This window comes from Tasmannia lanceolata, unplaced genomic scaffold (assembly GCF_043159265.1).
Source record: "Tasmannia lanceolata isolate RefF3 unplaced genomic scaffold, GAP_Taslan_0.1 ptg000037l, whole genome shotgun sequence".
Lineage (NCBI taxonomy): Eukaryota > Viridiplantae > Streptophyta > Magnoliopsida > Canellales > Winteraceae > Tasmannia > Tasmannia lanceolata.
In genome coordinates, this window is record NW_027518714.1 from 57,664,013 (window position 1) to 57,687,957 (window position 23,945).

General features: G+C 37.5%; 1 protein-coding gene and 1 non-coding gene across 4 annotated transcripts; one reads left to right on the top strand and one right to left on the bottom strand.

Moving 5' to 3' along the window:
* Window positions 1–277: 277 nt before the first annotated feature.
* Window positions 278–23,668, top strand: RMI1 (recQ-mediated instability protein (DUF1767)). Of its 3 annotated transcripts, none has more exons than XM_077373456.1 (9): window positions 278–866; window positions 5,593–5,763; window positions 6,410–6,555; window positions 11,103–11,773; window positions 16,645–17,117; window positions 17,985–18,095; window positions 18,186–18,314; window positions 20,718–21,757; window positions 23,425–23,668. In XM_077373456.1, the coding sequence occupies exons 1-8, from the start codon at window positions 363–365 to the stop codon at window positions 20,886–20,888; spliced, it is 2,376 nt and encodes a 791-aa protein (XP_077229571.1). In that variant the 5' UTR covers window positions 278–362; the 3' UTR covers window positions 20,889–21,757; window positions 23,425–23,668. The 3 variants fall into 3 exon arrangements, with proteins under 3 accessions (XP_077229571.1, XP_077229572.1, XP_077229573.1); XM_077373457.1 differs by having other exon boundaries at window positions 23,430–23,668; XM_077373458.1 differs by lacking the exon at window positions 5,593–5,763.
* LOC143862750 (U6 spliceosomal RNA) lies at window positions 10,759–10,858 on the bottom strand. The gene has a single exon (XR_013240466.1). It is a non-coding gene; the product is annotated as a U6 spliceosomal RNA (small nuclear RNA).
* Window positions 23,669–23,945: the final 277 nt, after the last annotated feature.

A 23,945-nucleotide genomic window follows, 5' to 3' on the forward strand; every position in this document is an offset into this window, starting at 1 on the left:
TTTTCCAACAAAAGGATTTGCTAGGCAATTTTCATCTGGCTCATGCCCGAGAGAAAAAAACCACACATACTCACCTTTCAGCAAATTTTGAATGGACTTTGTACCAAATTGTCCAGCAAATCCCTTGAAACAAATGTATAATTTCTATATCTATGATGTGTTTAGTAACACGATCAATTATTTTTAGGCTGTTTATAAGGCAAACATAAGGCCAAATAACGTATTACCTTGCTTTTGGCTCCATACGTGACCCAGACTATGCGCATGGTGCGTAATACGCACCGTTGTATTCTACTTTAAAACTCAAAAGGCCCGTAAGAACATAAGAAAGTGGAGGGAAAAAACCCCAAACACGAAAAAAAATGCGGAGAAGGCGAGTTCGACTGGTTAGCTCTTCCGACGAGGAAGAAAACCCTAACCCTAGCAGTGAAACCCTAACCCTAACAACTCCAAACCCTAACCCTAATCCTGAACTTCCCAACCCTCCTGAAAATCCTCCTTTCGAAATCTCCGACGACGATTTTGTTACCATCCCAGATTTCCTCTCTTCCCCTTCATTTCCTTCACCTCCGATTCCGGAGCCTCCAATCCCACCGTCCGTTGAAACCTCCGGAGATTCTCCCTGTCCCGTCGAGGATTTTCTCCGGAATCTCGGATTATGGCCGAAAAGAGGATGGTTAGATTCCTGCATTTCCGGTCTCACAAGCACTCTCCCCGGTTTTTCCGGCCTGGATCTCGCCGGAAAATCGAAGCTTTGCTTCTCTCAATTTCTTCTTTCCGACATGAATTACTCCGGCCGAGGAGTCTTACCTGAAAACGTGCACGCGATGCACGGTGTTGAGCTCGCTGGTCCTTTCGTCTTGCAGGTGATTGGTTATCTAGGGTTTGGTATCGGTGCTGGTCTTTTTTGTTTTTGGAATTCAGTAAATCTTTTCAGTTTATTTTTTGTTTTGTTATTTGATAGATCTGGTATCTGAAATAGATTTGGAATATACTGTTTATACAATTATAAGGAAAATTTGATGATGAAATAAGAATGACAATTGTTTTGGTGCTTGGTTATCTAGGGTTTGGTATTGGTACTGGGCTTTTTTGTTTTTGAAGTTCAGTAGATCACGTCGGTGTTAAAGTACAAAAGATTAAATAGCGCCTTCTCCAACAACGAAAGCTTTTGGAGTAACTGGTTAGTTTATATGGTATCAGAGGCAAAGGTCCTGAGTTCAAACCTCCTTGATAGCAAAAATCCACATGCAATGGTACCCAAAAGAGGGGCCACATGTGCTGCGTGTAGGTTAACCCTAAAAAGAAGGGCCACAAGTGAGGGGGAGTGTTAAAGTATAGAAGATTTAATAGCGCCTTCTCCAACAGCTTAAGCTTTTGGAGTAACTGGTTAGTTTATAGGCGGTTCCTTTGTTTTGTTATTTGATAGATTTGGTATCTGAAATTAATTTGGATTATACTGTTTATGCAATTAAAAAAGACAATGTGATGAAATAAGAATGCCACTTGTTTTGATTGCTTTGTTCTCTGAAACAGATTTGGAATATACTGTTTATGCAATCAAAAAGACAATTTAATGAAATGAGAATGGCATTTGTTTTGGTTTACAGTTTACACGTTTGTATGCTGTTCTATTGGCGTTAACATGTTAGTCGTTGTGCTCCTGGATTTTAGAATTGGGATATTTTTTACGATATTAGTTGGTTTGCTTTTGTAAATCTATTAATCTTTGTATTGGACACTTTGCTTTCTCTGTTTTCGTATTGTTGATGGAAATAAACCTATGATTTAGCCGACACTTCGAATTTATTGCCGACACACGTGTCCTGCCGTGTCCGACAGTATACGACATGTGTGTCCACACGTGTCGACACTCCTTTGGACACACTTTTAATTGTTTTGCTAGAAGTGTTACTTAATGTGGGTGTGTGGACATGTTTTTGTACCGTGTCAAGTGTGACATTCTGTTTTTTTATCGAATATTGTGTTTACCTCTTTTAGACAGCTCGTATCCATGTCGAAACTGGACACACGAATCCATATCAACAAATGATGATTACATATGCTTTCTATTTTAGCCGTGTCCCCATTTCTAAAGTTTGGACGTTTGCCGTGTCCGACACTCCGTGTCCTTGTCGACACGCGACACTCGTGTCCGTGTCCGCAAATCATAGAAATAAACTGATTTGCTTCCATGCTTGTTAGGAAGGATGACGTGGAGAGCAGGAAGCACGGATGCCCTAGATCTGTTTTTCTTGAATTTTATATGATCTTAAAAATTTTGTTTCTTCCTCTTAGCTTTGTACCAAAGTAGCACTTAGAACTGAAATTCCGTTATTGGGATTCTCAAATTATGTGAAGAGAAAAAAACAATGAGTACTGAAATGACTTAAGAAGTTAGTTTGTGAGGTCCGTAGTTCTTACTTTATATTGGATATTCAAACCAACAAAGCTTGTCACCTATCCCACACACTCAGAGAGTTTAAGCATTTGAAATTTCATAATTGTTGTAGGTACATAAAGTTTACTTGACATTGACATCTCTATTCTTGGCACTAAGTGGGACATGGCCTTGGAACTCTGCATCTAACCATTTGAGCTTTGACTTTGACGACCTTTAATCATTTAGTGTATATATGTAACTGTATTTTTCCATCTTGGTCAGAAAGTTATTTCTGGAGCATTCCCTTTCTTCTGTATTTTACTGTCGTTTTACGAGCATTCATTGAATTTCTTCTTGTGAATTTGATTCATAAGTTTTTATTAGTTCACGCTCCTATTTTCATAAGCTTTAGATATTTAAGAAATTTCTATTAACGAAGGCACTTTCAAGCTGCTTCATTTTTTTTGGAACAAATGTAGAACAGAAAACAAAAGAAGAAAAAAGAGAAACAATGCAAAATTGGAAACAGGAAAACAAGGAGAATGAAAAAGAACGATCTGCATAATCCTTGGAAAACTAAAAAAAAGATCCCAGCAAAACATCAGGCATAAATTGTCAACAAACGGCACTGATATTGGACATTTGAAGTTTTTAAGAGTGGGTGTATTAGAGCTGGAAATTTCCCACCTTTAATATGGTGGCGACATGCTGATTGTTTGTCGTGCCAACCTGGCTCACATTTGCAATCTAAAAGCTGCACTTAGATGTTACGAGGCGACTTGAAGTCAGAGGATTAACTTTCATAAGTTTTCGTTTATGGGAGTGCGGGTTGGTGTGGAGGATGTATGCTGTTATGCTAGCATCTCGGGGTGCAGTGTGGAGCGTCTCCCGTATGCATACCTCGGGTTGCCCCTGTGTTTAGGATGTCCATTTGTTGCTATGTGGGATTTGGTGAAAAGGTTGGGCATGTGGAAGAAGAGTTTGCTCTTTATAGGAGGTAGAGTTACCTTGATCAAGTCTCTCCTTAGTAACATGTCTATCTATTTCATCCCCCCTTTTGAATCTCTGATAAGCGTGTCAACATGCTTGAGAGCCATGGTTTTCAAAAATTTATTAAAATTCCGAAATTTCGGCCAATTTTGGAATTAATAAATTAATACTTTTTTTTTGTGTGTCTTTACCGGATTTCGGCCTAGAATGAAATTGGTACCAAAACTGAAATTTAAAACCATGTTGAGAGCATCCAACATGGTTTTATAAGTTGAAGAGAAGCTTGCCTCAGGAGTTCTGTGCGACCGTAAAATCCCTACCAAGTTGAAGGGAAAGTTTTATAACACAGCTGTGAGGCTAGCCATGTTGTACAACTCAGAATGTTGGGCCACCAAGAAGCAGCATGTGCATAAGATGAGTGTAGCGGAGATGCGAATGCTTAGATGAATGTGCGGCCACACAAGGCTAGATGGAATTAAAAATGAAGACATTCGTAAAAAGGTGGGGGTGGCTCCAATTGAGGAGAAGATAAGAGAGCACCGCTTAAGATGGTTTAGACATATCCAACGTAGGCCTTTGGATGCTTCGGTGAGAAGAGGCGACACGTGCCAAATTGATGGAGTAAAAAGAGGTAGGGGCAGACCGAAAACAACTTGGGTAGAAACATTGGGGAAATACTTGATAGCTAGGAACATAACAGAGAACATGACCTTGGATAGGATAGAATGGAAGAAAATGATCCACATAGAAGAACCCAACTAGAACCAGGGTTAGTGCTGTGTAGATTCCTTTTACCTTCTTCATGAATTTTTTCTAAAGGATTCATTTAGCCGACCCCAACTAGTTTGGGACAAAGGCTTTGTTGAGTTGAGTTGAGAGCATCCAACAGAACTTCCTTCAGAATGACCTGGAAGAACAGAGGAAGTATAACATCGTGGATTTGAGGATTGTGTGCCTTCCTATGAAGGATGGAGTTGAGTCCTAAGCAAGGTTTCAAATTTCGGTTTCGTGATGCGTTTCGGTCCTCAACGAAACCGAAATTTCGAAATTTCAGTCGAAATCTCATGAACAGCTATTTTCTCTCCAACTTTATTTCGTTCGAAATTTCCCGAAATTTCGGCATTCGGCTGAAATTTCGGGATAATATTAAATATTATCAAAAAGTCAGATTTTTAGGTGAAATCCCTAAAATTTCGGACGAAATCAGGATTAACGAAATTTTGACCGAAATTTCGAAATTTCGAAATTTCATCCGAAATAAAGTACCCTTTCGGGTTTAGTGGCACTAGCAAAGCTTACCATCTTTCGAAAAGGCGACCTATTTGTGCCCTTCTGGGCAAGACTGGTGCATTTGGGTTTGGAGTCTTCTTATGACTTCTTTACTCTTCTTTTTATGACTACCTAGTTGAAAGTCAAGGCAGGCATCCCCTTGTTCCAACATATGATTATTCCATATACTAGAGTATCAACCTTCTGTCGCACTCCCTTCTTAGACAAATACTCACGTTCGACCATCTCATTAACAGGAACAACTTCATCATTAACAGGTGTTTAATGTGTTGTGCGATATGGAATTCGTTCGTTATTTGCTTATTCATTGCAGGATCACCTCCGACCCTTGTGTCGCGGGGACACCTTCATTAATGTGATTCTATCCTTTTTCCCATAGTTTTAATTTTAAAACTCCCCCGCGTCATCATTGACTCCCCCGGGTCGGCCCCCTTTTGCCTCGGCCGTGTTCTTGTCCGAATCTGCATTTTGCTCTATAAAGTCATTCAAAACTCCTTTCACTCCCAATTTATGACTGCATCAACTGAGTACTTAGTCACGTCAACCGAGTACTGCGTCATGCCGAGTCGACCGGGATTTGCTTTGGCTGCGTTTTGACCTGCATCCGTGTTTTGAAACACTGCTCTTTCCTTTTTCAATGAATCTATACTACCATTAAAAAAACAAACAAACGTCATTGATCCAATTGACACCAAAATTTGCTAACCAATTTTCCTTGAAGTTCCCTTCTCTATGAGTGTGCAAAGTGATGCAGATCTCACTAATGCTCGACGACTCTTACCATTTGTCTAAAAGACTAGAGAAGTACTAGGAGGAAGAGACTCAGATTTTACATTTTTACTCGTCGAACTAAATTTTTTTTTAAAAGCTGCTTCATGACTGAAGAAATTTTGTTTTTCGTCAGCTAACATCGAGTAACATTTTTTCAGGTTGATGAAATTGTTAATATCAGTGCTCCCCTTCGAGACAGGTATCGTGATGCACCTGGCGGGATTAAGAGGTGCCTCAAATTGTCATTGACTGATGGCGCTCAGCGTGTATTTGGCATGGAATACAGGCCTATAAAAAATCTTGATGTTCTGGCTCCTGCTGGATTAAAGGTTACTTGTACTTAATCTATTGGTGATAAATCATCATCGTGGAAATAAGGTTTCATCATCTGTATTGCTTGATGCAGATTATATACTTAGCTCACCCTGGTGTTGTGGATCTTTCCTGGATCTACAAAGATTGCTTTAACCTTTATTATCTACTTGCTTACTATGAAAAATGATCCGATTTAGATAATGAGGAAAAAATACTAACATTCCACATATGTATGTCTTTTCAATTTATTGCCTGATGCTTAAGTAAAACCTTGGTGTTTTATTAGATTTTTGCCAAACTTGTTCAGTCTTACATGTTTCTGTTCTGGAATCAAATCCCATAGTATGAGGGCATCTTTTGGAGTTTATTCTTCTGATCTTCTCAATCACTATGTTTATCATTTTGGTACTCATTATTGCCATTTGTCTCTTTAGCAAGAACAGTCAGCTAGTTTGTCTTGTTGCTGTTTAATTTCTTGCATTCCACTTGAAATTAGGTATAATTAGATTGGGTTGATTTCTAGCATATTTAGGGTAGATTCTGAATGGGTAGGGCATATCTACGCCTCTCATATCTTTGGTAAAAGAAGAATTATTCTACTTTGAACCGCTGGGTTATGTTATGCTAGATTTTGAGATCAAACACTCTTGTAACTTGTAGATTTCCATTCATAATGTGCATATACGACGCGGACTACTTATGTTGGTGCCAGAAGTTTTGGAGGTTCTAGGAGGATTGGTTGAGGATTTGGATGCAGCAAAACAGAGGCTTGTTCAAGAAGTAAATAAGCCACCGAGGGGTAAAAGGTATTTGTAAGGACTTTAAGCTTATCGTATATGATGCACATTGATCAGCATATTTTGTAGCACATCGCAGTTGCAATTGAATGCTTACATCTCTAATTTTCATACTCTTGTACCATTCGAACTAACAAAGATCTATTGAAGAAAGGGATAAAAAATATAACGCTTACAATTGGGGCAAAGATTGTCCTATCATTAAGTGCTCTCTATGTACACCTTTAGCTAATAAATCCTGTACTTTATTAGCTCCACCAAGAATATGAAATTAGAGGATCTCAGTTCCTCTACATAAGTCAATATTCTTATCCACTTAATAAGCCAAATGGCAAGGCCTTGCGATATGACCAATTATCAAAGAGATGAAGCTGGAAGACTCGCCTTCCATTCATAGCGTACCTTCAAGGTCTTGAACACTTGCACGTCGATAAGAGGGGCACACTTTTCATCTTCATCCAGATCCTTAGCCCAATTGGGCTAGAAAACGCTTTTACAGTCTCACCTTTTTCGTTTCTAAGCGCACCAACCACTGTCGTTGGCAAGATTGCCCAAAGAAGACCTGTCAAAGTTTAATTTGATAACATTAGGAGGCATAGATATCTATCTGGGGACCTTCTTATCCTTTGGGTACTATTCAATTGGTTTTTCTGGCCCTATTATAGTAAGGCTTTCTAGTGAGGCACAGATTTCTTTTAGATGGTTCATCCTACTTATGCATCATTTTAGGGTTCTTTCCTAGTTGAGGGGGATTTTGCCAACGTTATTAATTTGATCACCCATTAGAAAGAGATCCCGTGGCGATTGTTAATTATTTAGACAGGGTTATTGCCTGTCCCGTCACTGGTACTCTTTCTCCACATTAAGCGAGATGCAAATTTGCTGGCTGAAGGGGGGACCTGGAAACAATCAATGATTGTGGGAACTGTTTTTAGCTGCCAATCTAGTCAGTACTATGGGATTACTTTTTGTTTCTGTATTTGCTATTGGTTACGGTTGGTTTTTTTTTTTTTTTTTTGATTGGTAAGCTGGGGTTAGGCAGGACCCCTACCGGTTTATTTGATAAATAAAAAGATGATACAATAAAAGGCACAAAACAATCCATGACTCGGAACATGCGAGAGATGGAAAACCAAGGCTTAGCGCATATGGGCGACAATCACTAGGCCTAAGAGATCTAAAAGTTCAACCCTTGTGAATTACATAATTAGCTAATTTGGTAGGAATATACTGGGCTCTTTGTGAGCTTCTTGGCCAATTTTTTTTCTGAAGTACCTGCTATGATTCATTTGATTTCTCAAGATCTGGGTTCTCTTCTTCATATTTATCCTTTTGCTTGGCTGGGCTTCGGTGGACTTGATCACGTTTGTCAGCCCATGAGCCTCTCTGTTTTTTTTTTTTTTTTTTGTGAGATTCTTTAGGACCATTTGTGTTTGTTGGATCATCTTCCTTGTCTGAGGAGGATTCAAATGAGACCTCTTCAGGGTCGGAATAGTCCTCTGATTCAGTGTCTTCCTCACTCTCTATTCCTTCATCCGTGCTTTGTTGTAGCTTTGAATAATTTTCTTCTTGGTCCAGGTTCTCAAGAATGTTGAAGTTGTTCTTGGTAGGAAGAGGGCTATGAGAAGCTTTGGGACTTGTTTGATGAAGGTTCTCTTTTGTGCTATGGTTCAGAGCATCAAGTCTTTGCTCTGGACTGGGCTCCATTCTCGTCTATGCGGAATGGGTTTTGATTTTTCTGAGGTTATAGGACAAGAGGAGGCTGAGTGGCTGAAATTGTTACAAAGAGGGCATGATTGAGGCTACCATTCATACTCCACGGCTTGGTTAATTTGACCAGAGGAGGAGCTAATAGTGATGGTGTCTGGGAGTTCTGAAGAGGTATCCACTTCAATACATAGCCGAGCATAGCTAAGTCTGGTAGCATTGGCAATATGAGAGTCCATGTAAAGAGGCATCTCAATTCCGTTGGCTATGATTATTGTTATCGATAGGTTGGTTGGTTTCTATGACCAACTTAATCGATAGGTTTGCTTTATTATCTAATTTGTTCACTTCTGTTATTGTTCCAAAAGACAAAACAATCCTCTTTTCTATTGGGTTTTGAGCCAAGTAACTCCAAAATTCTTTCCTCTCTTTGATCGACATAACAATTAAGATATTGTTGCTGATTTATCTTCAATGATTTACCATTGCAAAAGGTTCCAAAGGTCTTTCCCTTTCTCTCGAAGATGTCAACGACACCATTCTATACATGATGGAAAAAGTACAATGGAAAGATCCAACAAACTTCAACGCATTTTACGATAAGAGATCCATACTTTCCTCGTCATACAGTAAGGATATGATTATTTGACTCTGTGGCTTCTTACACAATTTGTGCATATTCACAAAAAGAAGCTTCGTCTTTTTCATCATAGTTTTGCATTGATTTTTGGTAGAGCCACCATCCAACAAAATCCTTGCAAACTTGGAGGATAGGAGCCCGCCAAATGCAATATCACTGGAAGGAGTGGCTCATTCGCTACAAGACACTTAAAGAAAGGACCCAACCAAATGAATCCTTAATGATATGGGTTCCACATCCTTCAAACATCAACAACAATTGAAGCAAACAAATCTTCAAGTATCATTAAAAAAAAAAAACACAACTTCAAGTAAGCCCAAGAAGTTCATGAATATAAATTACGTTTATCATCTTTGAGGTTACACCAACATTCAACCCCACTTCAAAATAATTGACTATGAGCTCCCCCTTTTGACTTTCGCAATAACAACAATCAAAACAAGCTCATCTTGTTACATGGAGACATTCAACCCCACTTCAAAATGATCGACACCGAGTTCCCCTTTTTGACTTTATGAATACCTAGGCCACAGAGGTTGGGTAAGCATGGGATAAAAGACGACTTTGTAATCAAATATCCTCCTCTCTAAGAAGAAAAATACACCACTCTCTACCCGAATCTCTATCTATCCCAACCTTGCTCCCTCATCCCAGCCTCCCCACTTCTCGTATTTTCTTATGATCACCTTTTTCCAGAGATTCTTCTTCTTCCTTACCATGCCTCGATAACCACTTTCCAAGTGACCTTTATTTATTAGACACAAATTCCCAATACCAAGGTCATACATTCTTTAGGTTTGCTACATCCTCCCACTTGAATGGTGTACATGCTATGACCTCTTCTCTCAAGTATCAACATGCCAGGCATAGTTTCCAAGTTCACTGAACTAGTTTTGTGCTACAAACTAAGTGAATTGAATTCTTTTATCCGTTTGCTATCTTGGTGCAAAGTTGGAAAATTTTGGGTATTAGATTTGGTTGTTCCTAGAGCATTTTGGCTATGTTATCCCCTTTGTTGTATTGGCAATTTCTTGGTTACTGATTTGTTTGTAAAAAATGTGGCTTATCTCCTCTGTTGATGGATTTTTCATTGCTAATTTATTTCTTTGTAGCGAATTGAAATCTAACTTGGTTACCAAACTAGTCTTAATTGTTGAAATATATAATTTCTCAAGTTTCAAACACATAGATGGAGAACATTATAGCTTTCCCACGTGAACAATTCAGTTTTTTAAAGTTTTGAGTCTAAAATCATACTAAATTATATCAAGAAAAAAGTAAAAATACTGAGCTGTATCTTAATCATATTAGCTCCCAATAATTTGAAAAATCTAACTTGCTAACTTAGCAAATTCATATCACAAATTGAATCAACTAATGGTGAGTCGAACTGATTTTTCAAAAAAAAAAAAAAAAACTCCAACTGAGTGAATCCCTTATGCTAGGAACCCTACAAACTATGAACTAGGAGTTAAATCCTAACCAATCAGGCTGTCTTTCAACCATGCCGTTATTGAAAAACCATAGAAATTTAGCGATTCCATTTCAAAAATGTTGTTAGAGATTTACAAGGCAAGCATGGTTTTATGGTATATGAAATGTTGTTAGAGATTTATCCACAAGCGTGGTTTTATGGTATATGATACAAGCATTGCGTTCAATCTAATCTGCTAGATATGATTCATCTTCATGGGATATGATTCTACTCCATGATTCAAGTTGGGGAGCACATGGTTAGATTGAGATAAGATTCATAAATTGTTAGAATTTCTATAAAACAATGTACTTCAAAGTTGATCCTCTATTCACTTATAAAATTGACTTGAATAACATTAGTTGGCGTTCCCCTTTTTTTTTTGACTGATAAAAATTTGGACTATTCCTTTTTTTTTGGCGTTCCCTTGCACCGTGCCATGCTAATTTTCTCTGAATCATTCCAATTTTATTATATGTCTTCAAAGAGGCTTCTTAATAGTAATGTTTTTGCACAAATCACAAGTAGTGTTTGAATACATGGAAATTCCATTCTTGGTTTTATCTTGTTTTGGGCCAAATCCACACATTAATATTAGAACTGATCATTATTAATTTATTTCAGTAGCCTTACTGGTTTGAATATTGAAAAGGAACCATTCATGATTAGTTGAAGTGTTTGATTCATGTTCTGTAATTTATAAATTTCATTTTTGTCTTTCCTATAATGATGCAGGATGCGGAGTGGAGAGGCCCCTTCTTTAGTTTCTAGAGCTCGTCTTGCTGCTTGGCCATCCACTACTGTTAATGACAGTTCAAGCTTACAGGGTGTAAATCCTGCTCAACCATTTGGCGAAACCCAAAGTATTATAAGATTGCAGGCTTCACATCCCCCTCAACCATCAGGCCAAAGTAATACCTTCTCAGGTGTTAATCCCGCTCAACCATTAGGTGATACCCAAAGTAATGTAAGATTACAGGGTTCACATCCCCTTCAACCATCGGGCCAAAGCAATACCTTCTCAGGTGTTAATCCCGCTCAACCATTAGGCGATACCCAGAGTAATGCAAGCTTACAGGGTTCACATCCCCCTCAACCATCGGGCCAAAGCAATACCTTCTCAGGTGTTAATCCCGCTCAACCATTAGGCGATACCCAAAGGAACGCAAGATTACAGGGTTCACATCCCCATCAATCATCGGGCCAAAGGAATACCTTTTCAGGTGTTAATTCCGCTCAACCATTTGGCGATACCCAAAGTAATGCAAGATTACAGGGTTCACATCCCGCTCAACCATCGGGCCAAAGCAATACCTTCTCAGGTGTTAATCCTGCTCAACCATTAGCCGATACCCAAAGTAATGTAAGATTACAGGCCGCACATCCCCCTCAACCATCGGGCCAAGGTAATACCTTCTCAGGTTCTAATACATCTTTTATGCTGTGCCCTTTTCAATGATCATTGATTTATTTTCCTCCTATAATGCATTAGTTATGGATGTCCATAGTGCTTAGAAAATGAACAAGTTGAGAAATTGGTGATTTAATCAATTCTTTGGTTGGAAGTAGATGTGAACCGTTAGAGATGTTTTCTGGAAGATGTGTTCGGACACTAATACTCGTGTAACACTTTATGATCATCTTGGAAGGGTTCTAAGTTCTAAGACTATTGCTTTGTATTTGTTTGGTAGAAATCGAAAATGCCGCTTCCACACGAACATTTCTTGTGGCTATTGGGCTTCACATTGTGACCTTGCAAGTTTATTTATTTATTTATTAATTTTCCTATTTTTCCTTTTATGGACGGGTTGAAGACTTCAATTATTTCGGTATTAAGGCTGGACCCTCTTTTCTCAAACTTTGATCAAATTGCTATTGGTTTCTTATGGAGTAACACAAAAGTTGCTGACCTCAGTGTTCTAATTTATGAATAATTATCATTACTATAATTTTTGAGGGTTTTAGTGGGATTTTTTTAAGAACACAAGTTTGGGGTTCAAGTTTACCCTTGTTTATTTATATGTTAGGAAAGACTGTTAACTCTATTTGAGGTTTTTTGGCTGTGAGTTGTTTCTAAAAGTTTGTACGAGTTAGATTGGAAGTCTTATTATTACTCGAGGACTTTTAGTGTTGGAAGATTTGCCTCGCTCGAGTTCTACTTATTAGATCTGTGATCTCATTGATAATGTAGGCTAACCTCTGCACGCCCGAATATCTCTTTGAATCCGAATCAAGGATGTTTTATGTGGTGCTACGCATCTTGTTGCTACTTCATCTTTAAAGATTATACCTTTTCTTGCCTTCTAGGACCTACGAGCGCAATGTGGCATCTAACCTGTCATAGAATCTGTCTCATGTCACCGGGTAGTTTGCTCAACCACTCCTCGAAAAATATCCATTGCCCTTGTCGGGAATGTACAACTCATTCCAAAGTGGCTAAGCGAAAAAGTTTCACAGTTACAAGCCATAATGAATAAAGATACGATCAATCAACCCTCCTCCTTGCAAATCAAGCACATACATGCCAATTGATTCTTATTTTGGATGATCATGTTTAATAACTTATCCATTGTTTAAAAATTTCTAGGGTAAATCCGATGCAGAACAAATAGGGAAGAAAACTAAATATTGTAGCTCTGATACCAATTGATGCAGGATGTTCTATTTATGCATATGGGTTGGAAGGACTGGGTAGAATTTGTAGAAGTAAACTAGATGAAATTCATGTCAATGGTTTTAATAGGAAAGTATTTTATTTCTCGAATTTGAAAAACAAGCTAAATTTTATTTTGAATGATAGAAAACAAGCTAAAATTAACAACATGCTTAGTGGAACAGAGAAAATTCGACCGTTGGATCTCTTCAAAGTTTGGGTATGTGGAGCCTTTGTTGAAAGACTATCAAAATTTGGTTTTAATCGGGTCATTGGAAGATCAAATCTGGGTGTTTTTTAACTTCTTATCTTTGAACTTCTGCAGATTTTGATTTAACTCAAGAACTGATCCAACCGTAGATCCAGATTTGACCATCATATCAAGCTATTGTATTAGTACAATATGTTGACCATAGATCCTAAGAGGACTTATACATAGATCCATCCATTAGATCGAGTCGTACATGGATTCAAACAAGGTTCACGACTGGTTGACTCAGAAAATCACTCGATGCAATTAATGATAATTGGAAGAGAATTTAAACATGGCAACAATAGAACTTGAGATGAACAAACAGGAGATGAAAATCCAAAATGATGAGCTACAAGCGAAAATAGGTAGCAAGGTTAGAGTCACACCAACCAAAACCCAAGACCTCACACCAAGGAGCTCCTTAGACATCATACCATAGGAAGATCAAAATCACGTAAAGATCAATGGTTATCCCATCCTTGGATGCAAGTAAGCATGCATAAATTTCTTTTTTAAGTTCGTCATAAAATCTAAAAGGGACCAAAGGCCTTACATATATAGAATCTTGGACTAAGGCCAACTTGGACTCTTATTCATCTAAAACTTAGATTCTTATTCACTCAAGACTCGGACCTTTAATTGACTAAACATGTAATATAATAACTCTAACTAAACTCCATATAACAATAAATCTAATAAGAAAAATAACACTTACAATTTTCTTAGTATTTGATGAGTCCCACAATTTTTTGGCGTAGTCACTCAAGTGACAAGTGATTTCATAACAAAAAGACTAAGGTTCCCCCTATAACTTAAACAGGACTTGAATAACACTCTAAAACTAGATAAAAGATTCTTTAGCACCAATGATGGGCTCCATCTTCCTAGTTAAGTAATTTTAAGCGAAGGACAGTCCCCGTCAAAATCATCAACTCATCCTAATCTGACCGTCCCCATCAAAATCATCAACTCATCCTAATCAACTCTGTTTTACTTTGGCGAAGTTCTCGTTCGAGTCCGAGTTTTCTCTCCTACCAAGCCAGTCAAAACCTCCTTTGACTCTCCCGAGTCAAAGAAAAGTTGTCCACACCAATGTTAGACTCGCCCGAGTCTATTGAGAGTCAAAGAAAAGTTGTCCACACCAATGTTAGACTCGCCCGAGTCTATTCCTTTTTTTTTTTACCTTGGTTGAGTCTCATAGGAGTACAGGTTTTTAAACACTGATCTTACCTGCCATTGCAATCCAACAAAAAGTCTCCATGTGTGAAGGAACACGAGCTCATTATAAATTTCAAAGTAGAGAAGGAACAAAGAAAGAACCCCAGATTTCAAAGTGGGGCCTTTTTTTCTTATTCTTTTGAGGGAAAATAATGAAAGGAGGAGGAGAGGGGTAAGGGTGAGTGGGTGATCAAGATGTGAGGACTTGATAACTTGTTCCTTTCAATATGAAATATGAGGAGACTTGATAACTTGGATCGTTCAATATGAAAAATAAGGTGAAGAGATTTATATTTTTTTCCCCTCTTTTCTTTTTTCCTTTTTGAGGAGAGTACAAAATATAGGAGTAATTAGAATAGCTGATTTCAAATTGAGATTTTGGAAGAAAGAAGGGAATGGACTTGAGCAACTTTAACTCACAAATTGAATGTGTTATGGTTTTCAAGTTGAGATCAACTAGCAAGACTATCTCACCGTGATGAATGAAAAGTCCATGATCCAGTGCACACATGCCATATATGCCTGGTCATGAGAATCGTTGATATGATGGACCATCACAGGATAACCCAAAGGGTCAAGTTGATCTCATTTTCAAGATTGAGGCATGCAAAAATAGCAGCTTAATGACATTTCAAGGACATTTTTCACTATGCTCGATCAAAGGTCAGCATCATCCAATAAGTGTGGGACCATTGGCAATAGGCCGAACATGTGATGACCAACATTATTCTTGGGCTTCATGGCTGTAAATGTGTCAGTGTGACCATGCCATACAATGCTGTTTTTCCTTGAGAAAACAAAGATCCTTCAAAAAGTTTTTCTTTCAATTCTTGGGAATTTTAGAATAATGCTAAAGTGATCTTATTTTAGCTAAAATAAGCCATCTGAAGTGAAAAAAAATGCTTAAATGTACATAACTTTAAGTTATATTGCTGAAATGCACCTAACCAGTGTTTAAAAACTCATTGACTCGACAAGGAACTCGCTCGAGTCGACTCCTTTTTACCTTGGCCGCGTTCCGCGTTGCACCACATCCGCATTCCGCGTTTTGCCCTACAGAGTCAATAAACTCCTTTGACTCTTCCGAGTTATGACCGCATCAACCGCGTTCTTGGCTGCATCCGCACTGAGTCGACAAGGATTTTTCTTGGCCGCGTTCCGCGTCACATCCACGTTTTTAAACACTGCACCTAACTAGAATGGCATCTGTTTTGTGTTAAGACATCAGCTAAGTTGGAATCTAACTTATGCCATGGTGCTCTTTAGCAATGGAGGAAAATTTGACCAAAAGAGTGAATGCTGCTTGCAAACCAAAAAAATAAAATAAAAATCCTAGACGAGACGAAGGAGAAGAGGGCTTGAGATAAGAGTTAGTGTATTTGAAATACTTAAAGAGAGATAGAAAAATTTGACGGGCATGAATAGGAGGACTAAGGATTACCATTCAAAAAAAAGGAGGACTAAGGATTAGGGATTGAGAAAACAAGATAAGTGAATCAGAAAGAGAGTAATCAAAGAGATCTAGTGGAAAGAAATACCTCCTTCCAGGATCAGACCCAACATTTGTGTTCTTGAGTAGAATGGGTAGAGTAGATAAAGGAAGATAAAATTTTGTGGGTATGGAGATGTCTTTCATTGCCGACCCCAACTAGTTTGGGACAAAGGCTTAGTTGAGTTGTGTTGAGTATGGAGATGTCTTTCATTCATTATGATATACGATGTGTACAAATGAATTACATACAAATAAGAATTAAATGACTATATTACCCTTTAATGAAGGGTAACACCAAACTAGACTATCTCATCTACAGTGGGGCATTTGATATCATGTTTGCCTATTATTATAGCGAGATGGTATCTACATGCCTATTATTATAGTGAGATGGTATCTACATCTCCTTGTTTTCTTGTCATACACCCCATCTTTTGATTTTAAAAATTTCAGTTGGCTTTCTTTCCAAAAAAATAAATAAATCAATTGGCTGTTGCAATTCACAATGAGCTGTTTGAGCCAATAAAATGGTTTAAAAAATGGTCGGGGTCTTTGGTTGCAAAATAAGTGGGTGTAGATATCAACTCCCATTATTCTAAGTTCTTTTGTTATCTTTCTTTAATTTATACTGTCTTGCCCCTTTTATTACTCTGTTCTGCAGTTGCTATTTTGGCTACACCTGGCACTGGAAGTGATGCTGGAGGAAGAACTACAGAAGGCTTTGCTGCTCCCAGTAGGATGTCAGATACTGTCTCTGTTGTTGCTTTGGCTACATCTGGTATTGAAACGAGAGGAAACGTTAGAGAAGAGATTGCTTCTCCAAGCAGTAGGATAGTAGCTGTAGCTAACCCATCCTCAAGTATGTTCTCAGATTTTGCTACTTTGGCTGGATCTGATGAGGATTTTGGAGGAAGAGCTAGGAAAAAGTTTGAGACTCCAAGTATTCGATCAGATGGTGAAGCTAACCGGTCAAGTGTCGTCTCAGATGCAGATGCAATCCATATGGTTGATGAAGTGGAACACCCACTCATACTGAATGGAGACAGTGAGGTACCTTTCACATATTTGGCTTCTATGTTGGCAAAATGGACTGCAAAGAAGGACACCACACCATTTATTCGTGGAAAAATTAAGGTATTTTTATTATGTTATTTGACCTTAGAGAGTAGTTACACCTTCATAGCACGTAATGCTACCGAATTTCTTTGATTCGCCTTGCATGAGATGTCAGAATGTGGGAAGATTTCTTGTGCAATAATCAAATGGCTTGAATTTCTTTATTTTTTGTTGTCTTTTATGATATTTATACGCTTATAATTTACACATTTCTATTACAAACTGCTGAGCCCACCTTATCATTGTTCATGTCTAAATGGACCATAAACTATTAATGTTGTAATATTTAGATGAAGTAGACAATAGATAAGGTAAGATTACCAACAAACAAATTAAGACTGGTGGAAATTTTCACTATCATCATGATTTCAAACGTGTAACCATACCTTGTTTAGAACATATCAAATTAAAATTAGTGCCTGATACCATTCTATATGATGTACACAAAACAAACTGTAGATAGAATTGAAATTTGCTGTAGCTCTTCTTAATATATTCCCTGCTCGAGTGTAGTTCTGTTCAATGGAGGTAGAAATTGGGTAGCAATACTGAAGAAAATCTGTAGCAAAAAAATTCTTGATCCTTTTAAATAACAACTCAACTCAACAACTCAACAAAGCCTTTGTCCCAAACTAGTTGGGGTCGGCATCCTTTTAAATAAAAAATGTAAAAGAAATTCATTTAAAAAAAAACAAATATAAAAGAAATAAAACTGTGGACCTTTTTTGTCTCTTGTAAATTTTATTTGGATGTAAGATGATTCTTGTTATAATGTGGAATTTAGGATAGTTTTATTGATATTAAAACTCTGAAAAAGGACTCCTAGAATATTGTTCCTGCGATCAGTCATCACACATTTCTCAGAAGCCCTGACAAATTCTGCAGTGCTTTTTGACGGGCGTAAAATCGTTCCAGTTCAAGCAGCGGAGTACATTTGAGCTCCTTGTATTTGTTGATGACGGTAGTCTCATCTCTGAGGTCCTTGTTGATCACCATGTGAGTTTATATATGTTTTATGTGCTCATGTTTATAATCAAATTTTTTTACTGACTGGATCTGTAGTTGATGAAATTTTCTGATTTTCAGGTTGTACAGAAGGGAATAGGTTATTCTCCCAACGAAGTTACTGCTGCTCTTTCCTCTTCAAACAAGAAAACTGTAACTGATATGAGGGAGAATATGAAGCAATACCAACTTTTCTTGGCAAATTTCGAGGTAGTTGTCATTTACTAAAATATTTTCAGGCTTTGCTAGGGACCATTGCAGAAGTAATTTCGCAGAGAGGCTGTTGCATGAGAAGGCAGCCACACAGGCTCATATTTTATCTCAATCATTTAATTCATATGAGGTGGCTGCTCTCTCATGCTATAGCAGCTCCGTGAAATGCCTTATGCGATGGTCCCTAGCGAATCTCAATAATTTCATAGACATGTCACTACTTTCTATAACTTGAACTTGAGTTTCGCTGTAATTAATCCACCCATACATGAAGAGTCGAAGTGGCTTATAATCTACATATATGCTAATAGTTTACAATGATTGGCGAGTCTTCTGGCATTCTGTGGCTAACTGAAAATCATGGGTCATCAAGTTATGGTGTGAATGATATTCAAAGGTCTAAAATGCTCTTATGTTCAAATATTCAATCTTAATCACAAGAGTAATCTCAGAAACAGGTCTATCATCCTGAAACCATGGGTCTTGTTACAGATCGTGGGTTTCAAAAGCATAAAATATCCTTCAATTGGTATACTAAAATATAAAAGGGAGTGTTGATCTTATTCCCTTATTTTACATCCATCATGGCAATGTAAAATAAGTCAATTTCCCAATATTTTAATTAGTAAATGTAAAAATATATTGATATGCTGGCTTTTCATGGTGAATGCAGATGTATGTGCCAGATGGAGGGGTTTTTTTTTTTTTTTGATTGGTAAGCTGGGGTTAGGCAGGACCCCAACCAGATATATTAAAACAAAGAGAAGGAATACATGAAACATAGAGGCAACCATCCCTAAGCCGGGAGGGAGCAAACCCTTCCAAAAGTGGGAAGGGAGCTACAACAGGAGAAAATGTGGAGGGTTGAATATGCTGTTTGCGAAAATGTGGAAGTAGTAGTTATGACCATCGAAAGAGATCAAAAGTATCCCACGTCTATCAGCATGATATATTTTTCTAATAAAATATTCTGGGATCATAAATCCATGCAAATGCAACACTTGAATGCTTTTAAGCCCAAAAGTGACTTATTATCTTTAAATAATGTCCATGTGATAAAGAACCTTTAAAATAACCTTGGATGACATACAGCATATTCGAGCTGATGGGATCTCTAGTACTAATAAACTGGAATTCCAAGGCATCAATTATATCAGATGGTTATTCTTGTATTTAACATGTGCAACACTTAAATGCCTATGATTTATGGACATGGACACGAGTTCCAGACACGACAAACCCCACAATTTTAGAAAAAAGGGACAGCTAAAGAAGAGAGTATACATAATCATGATTTAATCATGATTTGTGGACATGGATTCTTTTGTCGAGTTTTGACACGGATACAAGGTGTCTAGCATGGCATCCCCTAAAAGTCTAGAAATGGTGAGACACCCATACACGTACATACGTATAAAATTACTTGTTACTATCATAATTTTCAACAATATAAATATGGCATTCATTTAACAAACTAATATATCTTAGGATTAATCAACTATAATCTAAAACAAACACGAGATAATCAAATAACAATGCATTCATCAATTTAATATTGCTCTCTTCAGTTTACCATTCTCTTCACGATTATATTCTTTTTACCATTCAAAAAATAAAATAAAAAATCTAGTTCTCTTCAGTTTCCGATGTTGCAACGAAAAGGGAAAACCAATATGATACAGTGAATATAATGTATACGAGTTTTTTAGGGTTTTAGTCAATTTGAGCCTGGTAGACTCTTTCACCTTCTTCATGAAATTTTTCTAAAGGATTCATTAGCCGACCCCAACTAGTTTCAGTAGTTTGGGACAAAGGCTGAGTTGAGTTGAGTTTATGTTTACGAGAGGGGATATAACAACAAATTTTAGTTAAAGACGAGCTAAAAGAAGAGTTCATAATAAAGAAGAGTTAATAATAAAGGATGTAAACACAATATTCATTAATAAAACAGAATGTCACACTTGGCACAATAAAAAAATGTGGACATGCCCGCATTAAGTCTGATACTTCTAGCAGTACATTCGAAAGTGTCGAAAGGAGAGTCAATGACTCAACATGTGTGGACATGATAGATGGGTCAGCAATAAATTCAAAGTTTTGGCTAAATCATAGTTGAATGCTTATTAATCCTAAAATCTGACGTATTATCTTTAAATTATGTTCATGTGATAGAGGACCTTTAAAATAAAGTTGGATGTCATATGACGTATTCAAGGTGGTGGGACCTCTAGTACTAATAGGACAGAATTCCAAGGCATCAATGATATCAGTTGCTTATTATAGTATTTAACACTATTATGTTCACTTATCATTGTGAATTTTTGCTTTAACCTTTCTGCTGTAGTTTGCACTATCTTATTTTAAATTATTGTATTAAATGAGGGTTTTTTATTGATCCAGGGTTTGATGCTCATGGAGATAAACAAAAACTCCTCCCTCCCAATTGCCCTGGAGATGAATCAGGGTTGCTCAGCATCTGATGCATGGTTGCTCCTTAGAAGGCTGAAGGTCTTCCCAACTTCTCAAACTGCACAACATCAGCAACTGAATCCCATCAACATCTCCCCATGATTTCATAAGTTTAGCTGTCCTTCATGCCTTGGGAAAATGGTATGGCTTATCTGCTCGAGTTGAATCCTTTAGATCTATAAATCCAACCCAGAGAAATTGGATTTTAGTGAGAGCATTAAGGACGTGCTGTTGACTATGCTCTATGATGGCCATGTGCAATCTGGTAAAAGTTATGTCTGTATGGGGGTTCTCCAGAATTCCAGGCATGATGGTCATTGCAGTGAGACATGGTTTGAGCATCCTCTGTTCTCTTCGGTTGCTTGTAGTTAAATATGAATCACGTAATGTGAGTCATTTGTCCAAGAGCCAGAATTGATTCTGTTGATTCATTTGTCCAAGATCCAGAATTGATTCTGTCCAAGAGCCAGAATTGATTGTCAACACTTGGGTTTTTTTCTGAGATTTTATGAGATCCTAGACCATCCTAATTTTCTTTTGCGTGGCAAGATTGCAACACAATAATCACTGTATTACAGAAGAAGATGATTAAAGCAAAAGCTGTCCCAGAAAAATGCAGATGCATGGGACAAAGAAAAAAAAGTGTACACCATCTAAGGAACATGTCACTCATCTGAGTTCTATTCTTGTAAATTGATGTCGCACTGGATGGGCATCTTCAGTGAGGACAAAAGATGGTTAAAACTGCTGGGACAAGAAAGATGCAGATACATGGGACAAGAAAAGAGTTGGGCTCCATCTAAGTAACACATCACTCATCTGAGTTCTGTTTTAGTAAACTGCTGTCACACTGGCTGGGCATCTCCAATGAAGACAGGAGACCAATACCACAATGGACCTTTTCTTTCATCCACATGGTAGACAGGCTTCTGCTGCTTGCCAATGCAACGCTGTTGCCCTACTCATTCCAGGTGAATGCTTCCTGTAATTGACACATCCTTTTCTCTTATCAAACAATTTTTTTTTATGAATGGTAAAGAAAAAATTTAAATGATCCCACAACTTAAAATTGTACACACACACACACACACACACACACATATTATTCCATTTCTAACTTGCTGATTAATGGGTGTTCATTCCTTTATCGGATGATGTTGATGTTGATTATTTGTCTTTAGTATCTGATGGGAAAACCTGGTACAATCCCATAGGCTATTTAAACATTATAAATGTTGATTTGCTTTGGATATTAAATACCTTTTTAGTGTAAATATCTTACGACAATTAATGTCTTATAAATGTAAATTTGTCTATAGCTTTTAAATACCTTGGCGATTTGCCTCTTTCTTTGAGGAAATTCAAGCCATTGTGGGTTCCACATCGCTATGTTTCAACCATTTTCGTAGATTCGCTAATGGCTCCGCAGATAATTTAGCTAGACATGGTTCAACTCGCAAGCATTTGAGCTCTACGATTTCCTTCCGCCATGATTTTCGCTTTATTTTTTTTTTTTGAAAAGTTTTTTTTTTAAACGTTTACACCATCAGCTGCGGAGCAGAGAATGAGTACATCTAATTCTGCATCTAATTTACAGTTATTTTATCCTTTTCTGTTGTTCTTGGTTTATTTTTGTTTCTCTTGATTTGTTGTATTGGACCATGTCGGTCTCGCCTTATCAATGTAAATTTCTTTTTACTTATCAAATACCTTACATAACAAACATCTATACTGAAAGAATCTATATGGTATTATATATTATATTATTATATGATTCAACTATATGACAATGTTCTACAAAATCTCCTATAAAGAAGACAACTTAGCTATATAAACAGAAAAATAAAAAGCTATCCTACATTCTAAATCCAATGACTCCTGCCTCATACAGGCACACACGAAAAAAAAGAAAAAAAGACAAGAGATCCACAGAAAGGAGGATCTTAGCCCCATTCATTTCATGTATACATAAGCGAAGATGATGAGTGGGCGGGCAACAACAAGTCTTAGCCCATTGCAGTTTGTGCCAATGTAATTGAATGATCCTAGAAAATCTTGATCAGTGAGGCCCCCTTTAGGAGCCTACTATGAGTAGTTTTTTTTTTATGACATAGGGTGTCCCCACCCCAATTTTTAGGGCGCAACTATTCCCTATGGATGTGCGCAATCACCCGTAAACCACACGCATCGGGTAAGCCCAGAAGGATTTGAACTCACGTCAATGGGGAGCATACCCATGACGTGTTGCCTACGATGAGTAGCTATTGGCCAAATTGTTGTTTTTTGTCGGTGTTGATTTTACAAATGGGGTGCCGATATGCCGTGGCACCAGGATCATGTAGGTCGCCTAACGGGGATCCATCATATCAATGATCTTGATCACACATGTTATGTAAGACCCGATGCTGATCATTTAAACTATCTTAACAATGATAATTTGACTAGTGACCTCATAAATTTAAGCTCTTGACTCTTTATCATTTCTATTTTAACCTCACTTACTGAAGCAATTATTGTTACTGTGTTCCTTATAGCGTGTGTTGTTTTTTTTTTGTTAATTTATACTCTAATTCCAACTTACGCAGAGTATTCCTTTTTTGATCTGGTAGCTAATTTTACTTTTATTTGTTTTGGTTAGAGAAGTAAATTGATGCTGACTGACACCTGACAATGGGAGTCATGGGACTGTAGCTTGAGACCTCCCTCACAAAGAGGAATGCTGTTATTCCTAGCTTCAATGATTCTAAATCGGGGGTATGTTCTATCCAGCTTCATTTTAATCATCTCTTATAAAGTGGGACAAGCATTCAGAGTTCTGCACATATGGTTTGGATTTTCCAATTAATAATAGGGGGTACTTTTCTTTCCCTCTATTCAGTTGATATCATCTTGCAAATGACCAAAGAAAATCACAATAAACAAGCCATATTCAAATGAACAGCCCTCCTTTTTTTTTTAAATGGCAAATGAGACTTCGTTAAAAGGAAAGAGACCGAGGGGGTCCCTAAAAGTACAACGAAAAACAAAAAGAGGGGGACCCGAGAACATGCTCCAACAAACCAAAAAATAAAAAAAAAATTAAAGAGATAAAAAGGCTAGGGAGGAAGTTAATCGAATAACTCGATTCTTTCCCTTGGGACTTCCTCTCTAGCAAGTTTG

Bases quoted from the DNA above. Each gene is read 5' to 3' on its own strand.
- RMI1 (XM_077373456.1), top strand. From the start codon at position 363: ATGCGGAGAAGGCGAGTTCGACTGGTTAGCTCTTCCGACGAGGAAGAA. The intron at 6,556-11,102 runs GTATTTGTAAGG...ATAATGATGCAG, and splicing joins AAGCCACCGAGGGGTAAAAG to GATGCGGAGTGGAGAGGCCC. The intron at 18,096-18,185 runs GTGAGTTTATAT...TCTGATTTTCAG, and splicing joins AGGTCCTTGTTGATCACCAT to GTTGTACAGAAGGGAATAGG.